Raw genomic sequence first — 14,606 nt, 5'->3', positions numbered from 1 at the left:
AGTTAAGAGGCATGAATTACTCCCTGTACTTTGTAAGGAAGAAGTACAATTTTGTTCTAAAAAAGAAAACAATAAATAAAGAATAAGCAAAACAGGAGATTCTTTAAATGGTGACAGCAGTTTTTGTCTCAACAATTTTGAATTTTTATGTTGCCCAGAAATCACCCCCACCCCACGTCAGTAATTGTCTGCACTCTCGACTTCACTATATATTTCCCTCCCTCTATCACTCACCCCAAAATCGAAGCCGCGCTATTTGGCTTTTCTCTCTCTTTTACCCACCATTAAAGCATCAATCATCTCTCTCTTTTTCTCTCTTTTCTTCGATTCACTTGTTCATCAAATCTTCTTTCTCATTTGTGTTTTTACGAACTTTATTACGTCAAATCATCAAAGAAACGGAGAAAAAACGGAGCAAAACCTGTTAAATTAGCAGATGATCATGGCGGAGAGGAGTCCCAGGTATCAACCGCCACCACATCGGAGGAAAACTCCGTCGTTCTCATCTTCTCTCCTCGACTCCATTCTCCGTTCCATCGACGAAACAAACGACGTCGTCGGAGGATTACACGATGATAACTTACACCAGATGCAGCAAAATCAACAAGTTGATGATCATGAGCTTATATTTTTCGCTTCTGAGCCAAAACGGAACAACAAAATTCGTTTTCCGCAAACGCATTTGATAAACGGAGAAGAAGTACAGATTCCGAGTCTCCGAAGAGCGATGATGATAGATCAATGGATGGAGACTTACAACAACAATGATAAACGTAGTAGTTATGTTTCCAGGAAGAGTTGTAGAAATTTCAGTTCGGATTCAAGTACGACGACGTTTACAACTTCATCGGCGTCGTCCGAACCAGAGACTCCGTCAACTTACAGATCGTTGCCGAACTCCTTCACGATATCTCGCAAAGCAGCGGAGGCAGTTTTTCTCGATGATTCTCAAAAACCGACGATTTCCACAAAACGTGAAGGGAAATTCATGAAGTTAACGAAGCTGAGAGCTATGAAGATCTATGGCGATCTGAAAAAGGTGAAGCAACCGATCTCACCAGGAAAAAGGATTTCGACATTTCTCTACTCACTCTTCGCTTCTTCTTCTTCTTCTTCGTCTTCTTCAAAGAAATCCAAAATCGAAGAAACAATGCAGAATTTCAGGACCTTGAAGAAATCACGTTCCATTAAACAAGATACAACAACTACCTGCTCTTCGTTTTCTAGGTCATGTATAAGCAAAAAACAGCATAATAATGCCGGCATAAAAAGGTCAGTTCGATTCTTTCCTGAAAACGACACCGTGATTCTCGATAGAAAATCTATCGATCACCATGATCCAAAGTTAATGCCATTCCCAAAGTATGATCAGAGACGATGGTTCACAGAGAAGAATTACATGAACAATTACAAAAACTTCGTGGTTAACGTTGAAGATAACGATGAAGACGAAGATGATCTGTTTGAACTCGAGATTGCTGGTGGTGTAGGAACTTGTGCTTATGGACAAGAACTTCCAGTGTTTGAAACCACAGATTTAAGAAAAATTAGGATCTAAATGTTACTTTTTTGATCTTTCATTTCAAATTTCATAAATAAAAATCGTTTGTTGTGTGATTTTCTTTTATTTTTTTATTTTATTTTATTATTATTATTATTTTTTTTTTTTGTGCTTCCATGGCGTCAAAAGTTCCGTAGTAAAATAATTATCCCGTGCGCCAAATTATTTTAAATATATAATTACTATTTACGTGTCGAATGAATATAGAGGACGTGTAAACTAATATTGAAAATTATGTGCGTATTTTTATTGTTTATCCATTATTTAATTACAACCATAATAATTACTTTTATATGTTAACCTAACGGTTGATCTTGATTTTAAGCAACAATTGTTTATTACATATATATATATCCACCATAAATTCTATAAAAATATGAAGTTATATGATATGTATATCAACTTTTATATGGAAATGGAAATTTTGTTTTTCATAAGTTAAAGTTATAATTAAAAGTAATAGATATAAATATCATTCGACTATGACCATAACAATCTACACATATTAAGCATCTTTTTTTAAGAGTCGTCCAACTATAACGGCTTCTAACTTGACTGAAAAATTATATTCTCCACTGAGCATCCTTATCCGTCAACTTTAACGGAACTAGACAACCATTCAGATCGTATTGACAGATAAAATTTCTTATACTGAATATTTTTTTTAAGCGTGTAAAAAGATCTTTATTTTGTGGAGGGTGGTGACGGTTGGTGGATGGGTGGATATGATAAAAAGGGGTATTTTGAAATGTACAAAGTAATATTGAACTTTATTTGAAAAGGATTTAACTTTTTTAAGATTGAGAATATTAATACATAATACATATGGAAGAAAAGGTCCATTTATTTTGGAATTAAGGACAAGGGTCCAATGAAGAATCTTGCACAAGTCAAAATAAAGCATAAGGGTGCATGATGGCGCACATGCAAACTCTACTTTTGCACCTAATCAATTCTAAAGTAGATTTTCCAACTTTTGCACTCATGGTGCATCAATATATAACACACACACACACATTAATCAACTCTTTCTTTTGTTTTTCCATGCCCCATTCTTTACTTCATACTTTTTAACATTATATATCTTTAAATTGTCAAATCAAATCCACCATCCTATAAAGTACAAAGTTACTTTTGTGTTTTTTTATATCCCAAAACATATATATGTATGATGTATCTCATCAATATTGAATATTTAGGTAAACAGTAAAGACCACCGTCGACATCAGACATTCCTAGAGCAAGGAATGAAATACTCATGTTTGAACATCATACATTCTTAAAGGATTATTACATTTTACTGCTAAACTAAGCACATGGACATGAATATTGGATTCTTTGAACAATGGGTTGTAAACAATGCATCTCATTCTGTTCACTTTGATGATGATTAATTTTTTTATTAATTCATTTCATAAAGTACAAACTTATTATGTGGTTAGTGTTTGATCCTTATGTGAATCTCTAAAAGAAATAAATTGAAAAAAACTAAATGAAAGAAAATTAGTGTTTATAAATTTTCAAAGTTAGTCGATTTAAAATAACTAAATAAAAAAAATTGATTATTAGTTTAATGATCAACTATGTCAAGATCTTTAAGGTTAGAAATCAAGTAATGACAGTTGAATAAATTAATGGATGTGACTTATTTATGAGAAATTTTGATATGTAAGGGAATAAGGGGAAGAGAATAGAGTATTAGAAAGTCAACTTAAGATAAATAAAAAAGTGGTTGGTGGAAGGGTGCTAATTTTAGAAACTTAGGTGTGATCTTTCATTTAACCTAATTGATTGGATTTGGATCTAAGAGATTCACTTTTTAGGTTTGATGTGAAATTATTAAGGGCATGTTTGATTTATTTTTTCACTAGGTTTGTTTAGTGAGAGGTTATCTTTTATTCGGTTAGATAAGAGCGTTTGATACAATAAATTTAACCTCTTACTAGGTCCACATACCTCTTACCAAGTCCACAAAAAAAGCGCTGATCGAAACAGAAAAGTTTTTATTCTTTTATTTCCTCTTCTCTTTCTCATGGGTTCCTTCTCCTTGCCCCCCCCCCCCCGACATCTGCAGAGGCAAACCAATATTTGCACCACTATTGCGTCCTCTCACCAACGCCTTCGTCGTCCCCATCCAACGCCATCGTACCCACTAGCGTCGTCTCCTCCTATTTCCCCGCATCCTTCGGCATGTCTCCCCCTTTCTAAGTCAATTTGTGATTTGGATTATTGCTCTGATTCAGGCTCTGCTCCACAATCGATTTTTATAAAGTTGGGCTCAAGTCGATTTCAAGGTTAACATCTCTTTGAATTGAGTTCAATCTCTATTTCTGCTTTGTAATTGTTATTTAGTTTGCTGTAAATTGAATTTTTATCAAGGAAAGTTATAGGACATTATTATAGAACTAATATTGGATCTTATTATTCTATGTTATATGTGGACAGGACATGTATGTATGTATAATCTTATTATTCTATGTCATCTGTGGACATGTATGTATATGTAATCAGTAATGCTTATATGTGTGATTCTCAACTGTTTTGGCTAGGTTTATGTTAACTTTCATGTATACATTTTTATGTTAACCTGCTTGTGTCTGTGTGATTCTCAATTGTTTTGGCTACGTTTATGTATCATTGGCTCATTGCACACTCTTTTTTTCCTTCAACTTTGCACCATACATGAAGAACATGAATGTGAATAGGTTTATGTATCAATGTTTCATTAAACACTCTTATCAACTTTAATGGAAAAATGAGAAATTATTTGTAGTGTGTTTGTTATTGGAGCATGGACATATATTAGAGGAAATGGTGTTTGATTGGTGTAATGCACCAAAGTATCGTGAGAGGTGAATGGAGATCATGAATGAAGCGTCAAGATTTCACAAGGCTTCTCCAACTGCCATCTTGCTAGAAATAAATGATTGGATCTTTAGTTTTGTTCATATTTTGTTATAAATACTATGAACATGTAACAAAATATCCGATAAGCAAATTATAATAATTCGGTCTTCAGATATAAGAAGTCGCTTAGTTTCAATTTTTTAGTTGTTGAGAGAAGAACTTCTAATGACAAGATTATGTTGCGGAATAAGTTAATCCCGTGGATCTTTAAGTAGTTAAACAATAAATTAAGATGCAGAATTTAAGAACAGATTATACGGAGATATAAGAATAACAAAAACTAAATAAATATAAATCAAGTAAGGAAATACTTTGTTGAATCTTAACCAAGCTTGCTTACAAGCTTGAAGTTAATCAACTATGAACAACAAGAGCATAAATGGAGAAAAAAGAAAGACTTATATTCAGATAATAATTTGATTATAATTGTTAGTTCAAGACAAGTGATTGTTAGACAATCCGAGTTATCAAGATTCTGAGATGATTGTAGATGCAAAGTAGTTGACTTCCGAGCTGTTAGAGATTTCGAGCTTTCACTGAAGACCGAGTGATTTGAGATTAGTACTTTTTGTTAGTTTGTATTTGTCTTATTAAATGCAATCTATGTAAGAGACAAGGTCAACCACAACGATATGCCAGGTGGTTGATATGCAGTTAACTTTTAGTACAAGTGTATTCTTTTGTGATTGGTCCAAGGATAGCATAAATAGGACCATCACTCCATGTGATTCCTCAATCCTTTTCACACTTTCTAAGTATTAATCAAGAATCATTCAGTCAATCAATTTATCATTCTCTTTGTTCTTATACATGTTCATTCTTTAATACTCTTTATTATTATCTTGAATACTTTGTTGCTTAATATCTTCAACGCTTGACTAGTTTATCCATATTTGAATGGAATAGATTATTTGCCTTAATTGTTGTGTTGATATCAAGGTTTGAGTTCTCAAACCTTATCTTTGATATATTCGGATATCCCCTGTTCACAATTGGTATCAGAGCCAAAGTGGTTGTCCTTTGAATACATACAATCAGATTATAGTTGGTTGAGATTACCTTGATGTTTCGATCATTTCTGTTTCTGTATAAAATTTCTTCTGTATACCATTTTTTCTAAAGATATCACACGACAATGGCTACTCCTAATCAATTTCAACAACAAATGTATTCAATGCAAATCGCAAACAGCATGGGTTGCCCGCCCCTCTAGAGCCCCATTGTTGGTTGTGAAAGAGTATGATCATTGGAATGTTAGAATGGATAGATTCTTGGTTGGAAAAGAAAAGGGTGAAGAGATATGAAGATCTGTTACTTAAGGTCCTCATGTCCCGGTTAGGCCGATGGTTAGAGACATTGCAACTACGCTTATAGTTCAAGAAGAGCTCCGACTTGTGCCTCTAACAACCAACGACATCGAGAAGCTCCATGCCGATCAAATCGCCTTTTCTGAAATGGTGTTTGGTGTTCCACCATCTTTCTTTGAGCACATCAAGTAGTGTAAATCAGCCAAGGAGATATGGGACACTCTACAAGATATGTTTGAAGGTTCAAAAAACATGAAGGATAAGCGTCTGACCTCAGTGGTGAATAATTTTAATACATTCACTACAACTCCTGGAGAATGTGTAGCCTCGGCTTCAAATCAGTATGAAATCGTGGTAAACAGCATGACGGTGCATGGTGTTGTACGAACTCCACTTGAATACAACCTGAAGTTCATCAATAGCCTCGAAAAAGGATGGGGTAACGTCAAGTCTTGTCTTCAGAGTAATGGATCTCTGAAGAAGCTAAAGCTCTATGAACTCTTTAACAAACTGCAAGGTCTTAAGTCCAATGTTGCTGAAACCTTAAGAGAACTCTATGGCGGTCCTCTTACTCTTGTCAGTTCAATGCACCCATCTCCTCTGAACCCTGTTATTTCGGATCCTTTCAAAATTATTCCACCTGTTCCACCTGCTCCACCTATTCCATTTCCTTTGTTTGAAGAAAACTTTGATCATGAAGTTGCAGATGTTGGACTATGTTTCCAACAAGAGTTCTCCTTGTTATCAATGAAATATATAAAATTGTGGAACAACAATCAAAAACCTCCTCCAAACAGATTTCAAACCCCATACCAAGACCCTCACCAAAACTACCCCAAACCTACTGAAAATTCATCATCTTACTGATCAAATCTTCTGAATCCAACTTCGGAATCACAAGTCAATCCCTCTTTAGTTACACCTAGCATCACCTGTCACAAATGCGGTCTTAGAAACCACTATGCAAGAGACTATAAGGCTGAAGAACCTCATAAACCGAAAGTGAATGATTCTTCTTACTATGCTCGTCGTGCACAAGAGTTAGCAGAAAGTGAGAAGGCATTTGTTACAACTGTCTCTCGGAATGTGGATGGTTACTGTTCATCTGGAGATGAGAATGATCGAAACGTTAGGAAAAACATGTGTCTTATGGAAAGGCAAATTGTTGAGTGTGCTGAAGGTTATTGGCCATTTGGTTCGGACAATAAAGATGAAGATGTTGAGCATAACTATTGATACATGGCAGCAAACGATCCACCAGGCTAGAACATCATTCAACAGGTAAAATCCAAGATCTCTGAAAAATAATTTTGACTTATCTATTTGTGAACCTTATCTAACTCAAATCGAATCAGATATGATGAGTCTCCCATAAATGTGAGTGAGAAGTTGGAAAGTTCAGAAGTTCAGGGGGAGCATCATCCTCAAATTCAAAATTTTCAGAGGGGGGGGGGACACAACCTTATCGTTGATTTCAGATGATCTGTTGCACAAGAACTTTCAAGATTACATATTTGGACGGAGGAGCATCCTCCTGACCAAGTTATCGGAAATTTAAATGTCGAAGTTCAAGCCCGCTACGCTATTGATATTCAAAACGAATGTCACTTCTCTGCATTTATCTCAATGGTTGAACCCAAATCCATCAAATAAGCTTTAGAACATTCCGATTGGATTACAACCTTGCAAGAAGAGCTAGCTGAGTTTGCCAGAAATCAAGTATGAACTGTTGTCCCTCTTACTCGGGATCATCTAATTTTTGGAACTCGCAGGGTTTTCCGAAACAAGTTCGAAGACGCAGGACTAATCATCTGAAACAAAGCAAGATTGGTGGCCAAAGGATTAACACAGATTGAAGGTCTAGATTATGACGAGACTTTCACACATGTAGCACAAGGCATTCAAGGTTTACCAGATGGATGTCAATAGTGCTTTCCTTAATGGTGAACTCGATAGTGAAGTCTATCTTCAACAGCCTCCTGGTTTTGTAAATTTAGCTTATCCAAACTACTGCTACATACTCCAGAAAGCTGTGTATGGCCTTAAGTAAGCTCATCGCGCCTGGTACGATACTTTTACTTGTTTTATAAAAGAGATATGGTTTTCAAAGAGGAGTGTTTGATCCTACTATGTTACAAAGAGCTAATGGGAAACATCTCTTATTGGTCCAGATATTTTTTGATGACATTATTTTGGATCGACCTATCAAACAATGGTTACTGAATTTGCCAAGTTGATGGTTAGCCAATTCTAAATGAGTATGAATCGTGAGTTAACTTTTTTTCTCCTCACTTTCCTTTAGTCCCTGCAAATCAGAACAGATATGAAAACCACATCCTGTATCAAGGACCCATGAACGAGAAGATAATGAGTTATTAGCATAAATAGTGTAAATACCTGCCGAAGATGGCTTCAATTTGCCATCCTTGATATCTTGCAGATATTGTGGGCAATATCTCTTCCAATGCCCCTTTTGATTGCAGTAAAAGCAAACGGCCTCTTTTGGATCAGAAACATGGGGAGTGGAACCATTGGGCTTAGCCTTTGGGCCATTACTAGACGACCCAGCTTGAGCCTTGCTCTTCCAGTTTTTCTTGGGAGGACCTTTCCTCTTTTTCCCCTTTCCCTGTCCAATAGCCAACACAGGGGCACTTGTAGGCGTGGAGGGTATACTTTTACCCTTCATTCCTGCCTCAGCTGTCTGCAACAAGTTGTGCAATTGGGCCAAGGTCTGCTCAGTATTGTTCAAATGGTAAGTTAGAATAAACTGACCATAACAATCAGGTAGTGAGTTCAAGACCATATCAATGGCCAATTCCTCATCAAAGTGAATGTTGAGCTTGACCAAACGCTCTATGTAGCGTTGCATTCTTTGCACATGTGACACAACCGATTCCCCTTCTTTCATCTTGCAAGCCATGAGTGACTTGACTACTTCAAACTTTTCTTGACAAGCTCGCTTATGGTACTTTTCCATAAGGTCCTTGTTCATCTCAAAAGGCCAGTAGTTCTCATAGTACCTCTGCAGTTCTGGGGACATGGTTGCCACCATGATGCACGCCACTTTGGTAGCATCATCGTAATGTTTCTTGTAGGCAGCAAGATCTTCAGGAGTAGCTTCAGACTCATCAAGCTCTTTGAGCTCCTTTTCAAGAACATATTCTTTGTTCTCAAAACGAAGAGCCATCTTGATGTTGCGCATCCAATCGTTATAGTTTGAGCCATCCATAACGACTTTGGAGCAGATATTAAGCAAAGAGAAGTTCTGGTTGGAGGAGGATGAAGCAGAAGTGTTTCCAGGAGTAGACATCTGAAAAGAAAGAAAATTTTAGTTAGATTTCAAGATACCTCAATATAATAACCCAAAGATAAAATATCAAGGTTAGGATCCAACTATGAAGATTCACAACTTAGAAATGGGATGCCGAGATCCAAGTGTAAATTTCATAAAGGTAGGTGAATGACGATTCACCGATTCCACCATTAGACGAAACAAACGAAGTGAAATTCCTAATTCTTTTGAGATACATTGAAACTATTCAATGGCATGTTTTAATCTCAGATTATGCTCTTCTATTTGTGACTGGGATGCCGAGGATCACAAACAAGATGTGAATAACCATGCAAATGTGCTTGGTAACCTCATTGTCTTTATCATTAACTATTGATGTGCTGGTAAACCCCACACGCTCCATCAAAATGACAATTATGAGATACCCATTACTACTCTTTATTAGTGCCCTTTAGTGTGTTGGTTAACCACACACGCTCCACTAACGACCAATAAAGCATAATGTGCAATTTCATGGATTAGCATACTTTTCACATTTTTCCTAAAGTAACTAGAGTTGGGATTTTAAAAATAATGTTCTAGTACTTTCTTTAATGTCATTATACTTTTAATGAGAAGTAGTTGTCCTATCAAATCCGTTCTGCTAACGACCCTCCACTAATCAAGGAAGCGGTGGGTGAGAGTGGACACCCATTCAACTACCATTTTATTGGCAGTTTCCTTATACCCCCCTTATAGATTAGCTTCGTGAATGAGGCATACTAGCGATTTGACTGACCATATTCTTATACATATATAATATTAAACTTTTAATCATAATACATATATAGGGTGTGTTTTAAAACATTTTAAAACTTCAAGGGTTTATATAAATTTCGAAATTCAAACTATTAAATTTAAATTTAAATAAACCAATTAACTAGATTTAATATTTATCTTTTAATTAACTATTAATCAAATTATTAAATCTTGTAAGGATTATCTAATTAAATTAATCAATTAATTTAATCCTAATCCTTATCCCTCTAAATTTCGAAAAATAGGGTAAGGATAATTATCCAATTAATCTAATTAAGTAACAATTATCCAAAACAAGAAACCCTAAAACTTCTAGCAATTTCGAAATTTACAAGGGAGGAGGCTAGGGTTTTCAAAACCCTAACCCTAATTTCGATTAGGGTTCTTTGGAGGCTAGGGTTTTCGAAAAAACCCTTTTTATCCAAAACCCTAAAAATCGAAAATTTGGCCTTTAGGGTTTAATAGCTATAAACCCTAATTTGCAATTTAACAATTATAGCAATTAAATTTAAAACAAACAATGGCTCTGATACCACTGATGGGTATTAGGTAAAACAAATAAACTAGAAAACAATTCCTAAGTTCACATGCAACCTACTTTGGATCTATGTTTTAACTATTGAACATATAACTTTGAATTGCAAAACAAGAACCCTAGAGGAGAGAGGCTAATTTCGAAATTAACAAACTAGGGTTTAGGAGTTACATACCTTTCAATTGTTATAGCAAACAATTGATAATCCTCTTGATCTTGATCTTGATCTTCTTGGAAGCTTAGCACCACAAATGTAATGCCTCTAATGGAATCACACCCAAGAACTAGCAAGAAGGAAACTTGGAGGAAAGAGGATGGAGAGAGTATGCAATTTCGGCCTTAGGGTTTCTTCCAAAGAAATCAGTGACCTCAAATGTGAGCCAGGAGGCTCCTTAAATAGCTGAGGGATCTAGGGTTTAGGGAAAAATCCTAGTTATCCTTTGCTTAGGGCCTAAGCAAGATCCAAAGGCCTTATTTGGACCCCTTGGACGAAATCTCTAGGGTTTCCCCTAAGAATTTCGTCCACCTCCTTCCAAGGGGGTTCTGGAACCTTCCACTCAACTATTAGTTAATTGCAAACTAGTCCCTGCACTTTATAATTAATTCTTTTAACCCCAAAATTAATTCTGATTAATTTCTGGTTAACTATTAATTAAACATAATGATTTCTAATTAATATATTAATCTTTTAACATATTAATAAATCATTTATATTAATTCATTAATCTTATAAATTAATATCTCTCCTTTCATAATTTCCTTGTCCAGTTGCTAGGTTGAGGGCAACCCAAAAGGACTGTGCTGCTATCAATTCAAGTACATACCAATTATAGTTATGGGCTTAGACACCTAATCCAACAGTCTCCCACTTGGATAAGTCTGTAACTATAATTGCTAGTATGCCTTCTAAATTTGACCAGCAATCCAACAGATTTCTCATAATCCGATCCAGCACTCCATGACCAAGCACATCGACATTCTGTACCATTTTATAAAATATCATGTTTTGAACGGTAACATTGAGCTCATTTTTGTTCCAATTGATAATGAGATCGCTGATGTCTTCACCAAGGCATTGGACGAAACCAAATTCACTAGTTTTCTGAACAAGATGGGAATGATGTTGCATGATCCTTAGTTCTTCAAGGAAGTTTGCTCTCTCTTATGACAACATTGGAAAATCAAATAATTCCAAGATTATTTTATTTCTCACTGTAAAAGTACTTCATCTCGAAAATAAAGGATCTTTGTCAAGTCAAGCCAATCATACTGAAATCATACTTGAGAAATCCTTCAAGGAGAACCGAAATTTCACATTCCGGTCTGTTTTTGAAAAACTATCTCATAATTCAAATACAAAATGGTAATATGGTATCGTTCTTCTCTCTTTTCGAGCCCTAATCCTTTATCTCTCGGAATTTCTTAAATCTATATTTCAATCTCTAAGATCTTCAATGTCAATTTTGTCTCTAATATCCATTCAAGAAATTATGCCATTTCTTAGATTAATATCAAACATCGGTGAGTGATTTTCATTATCAGTTTTAAAGGTTTTCATTTAATCTTGTTTAATGAAATGTCCAAAATCTTTGTCCAACGGTTATATGATTATCTTCTAAATTCCAATAAACATGTTTTGGCATGGAAAATAAGAATTTGTCTGAGTGTTTTTCTCTAAATCGAATCGACAGCTACCATTTTTTCACAAACAAATGTCCTTTCACCTTGGGTCTAACTACCACATGAAAGGGTAATTGAGTACCCCACATTTATTGCGATCCGTTTCCGAGTTGGGTGTCATCATTACTTCTTCGACCTGACTCGAAACAAACCCACATATACAAGGATTTTGAATCCCAACCGTTCCCTCTATACGCACTTTTATCTATATTTGCCTTAGAATTCTCTTTATACTATGTGTTTTTCATCCAAGCTTCAAAAACTCATCGATGTCGTCCAAGATTGAAAATTCCCCATCAAAGAAGAAATCCTTTAAAGGATCTGCATCATCTTCTACATTTGAACCCATCTTTAAGGACATCACTTAACTCTTTCACTAGAACATTTAGATTATGATGAATTTGTGCGAGTAATGACCGAGTTTATCTCCCACCATCCTATCGCCACTCCTCTCACCAAAATTCCCAACCCTAATTTCCCTCTGAGATTACTACACCAAACCTTCGAATGAGTGAAAATTGATAACGATGTTCTTGAGTGCTAGATCATCGATGATAGGATCGTTCTCGTCACCAAAGAAACCTTCCTCAAGGCCATTGGGATTTCTTTAAATCCTGAGGGTTTCCAAGTTGTTGAACCCACTCCTGAAGACTTTCAATGGTTCTTGACTCAAATTGGTTTCAAATGGGAGTACAAGTCCAAGGAATTCAAGAATCGGTTGTTCCTGGCATATGGACGATTCTCATGCATATGGTGATGAAGGGTCTCTCCGAAAAGCATGGAGGCTCAGACTTCATGAGCAAAGAGTTTTTGTATCTTGTCTACAGCATCTTCACCGGAAGATCCAACATTGTCGATCTACCTGAAGTTTTGTGGCAAGACTTTTGGAAATTTTCAGTCCGTCGGAAATCAAACGAGATTTCAAGTCCGAGATTCTGGGTGCTAACTCTTCAACAAATCTACTCGAACATACGTGAATTCGTTCTTATGATGATGGATCTACCTGATGTATATTGTTCTTTCAAAGCTATCAAATATTATAGACTTCTGAATCATACCTCCTTTGGACCCATCCGACGATTGCCACAACATATGTTGGACTCTATTCCTTCTGACTCTTCCTTCAAGAAACAACATCTTGAGTTTTCAGTTTTAGTTGACCCATTAAATCCTACCCCAATCTCGGATGCAATCCCATCGAAAGAGAATAAACCTACAACTTCTGGTGCTACGATCAAGATGTCTGCCAAGAAGCGATATAAATCCCCTTCGAAAGTCAAAGGAAAAATGAGATCCAAAATCGGTATATCCTCTCAACAGGATTCACAGATCAGTTTCCGACCGGACTCTGGGCTACCGCCTACCCCACCAGACCATTCTTTTGAAGTACCCTTTGGAGTCTAAAAAACAGTTACACACACAGGGAGTTTGCACATAATTTACCCCACCCTCCCAAAAGGGTGTTGTTGGTATTGAACAATGGTCCTTGGAGCCTCCTGGAACATACCCATGATTCATCTTGAATCCTTTTCCTTCTACATAAGCACAATCTATGGCTTCCACTATATATCCTAAGCTTTCGAAAATTGGAGTTGTCCCTCCAATTTTGGAAGCCACAACTGAACTGATACCCACCATGGGTAAAGTTCAGGTGATACTAACTTTGATTGGAATGATTTACTTGATAGGGATTAGCTTTGCCATCCGAACCTCACTCGTACTCAGATTGAATACACTATTACTGGGATGCGACTCCGAGCTACAAGAACCTTTCCTCAAGATCACAAGTTTCCACAAGTTGTTGATGTTGATGTGTTTCTTTCCGATGCTGGAAACGAGTTCAACAAGTCAACAATCTGAACTCCCGATGATCTTCCCAATCAATTGGATGATCCATCGGCCACTGTTGCAAATTTGATGAAGTTATTCGGTCTACCCAACATTTCGTGGAAATTCCAAATTACAAATTTGATGAAGTCCTTCAGATCTTTGAAGACATCCTTGATACCCTGAAAACTCAACCCCCACCATTGATGCCTATGACAAGCTTTACAAGATGGTCAATCTCAGTTTTTCAGAAGGTATTCGACAAGATTGGCGAGATCAAGGAAACAATGTTGTGTGCACCGAAAGCGGTGCCTTCAGATGCAATAGGGGGATAAGTTTTTATGACAGGCTGGAAGTATAGCTCAGATTTCGAACTTCGAGATGAAACCACCGATGAAGATGACGATAAAGAATTGCATGTGGATAAAAAAGTCATCCTTGAATCCAATCTGTGAATGAACCACCTTCTTTCGTAAAAACCATTTTTGATGAAGAGAAAAACAATTGGTCTTCATGGCCATCAAAATTGGTCGATTCCTTCAAGAACAACGGGGAGATGAAAAAGATCAAAACGAAGATAAATGGTGACGCTTTTCGGGCAAATCAACCGATCAAGATTGTTCAAATCAATGAAGGATCTCAAATCAAGAAGAATGATGATCTTCCTATCCCGTAATTGGTCTTACCAATTTTGGAAGT

General features: G+C 36.2%; 1 protein-coding gene across 1 annotated transcript; it reads left to right on the top strand.

The window, feature by feature from the left end:
- The first annotated feature begins 231 nt into the window (after positions 1-231).
- On the top strand, positions 232-1,617 carry LOC145113836 (protein BIG GRAIN 1-like B). Its single transcript, XM_079049886.1, has one exon. The coding sequence runs from the start codon at positions 437-439 to the stop codon at positions 1,556-1,558; it is 1,122 nt and encodes a 373-aa protein (XP_078906012.1). The 5' UTR covers positions 232-436; the 3' UTR covers positions 1,559-1,617.
- The last annotated feature ends 12,989 nt before the right edge of the window (positions 1,618-14,606 follow it).

Source organism: Lactuca virosa, chromosome 5 (genome assembly GCF_052849685.1).
Source record: "Lactuca virosa cultivar CGN04683 chromosome 5, Lactuca_virosa_CGN04683_v6, whole genome shotgun sequence".
Taxonomy (NCBI): Eukaryota; Viridiplantae; Streptophyta; class Magnoliopsida; order Asterales; family Asteraceae; genus Lactuca; species Lactuca virosa.
This window is presented reverse-complemented; position numbering and strand designations above follow the sequence as displayed.

Excerpts from the sequence above, each read along its gene's own strand:
- LOC145113836 (XM_079049886.1), top strand. The coding sequence starts at position 437 with ATGATCATGGCGGAGAGGAGTCCCAGGTATCAACCGCCACCACATCGG.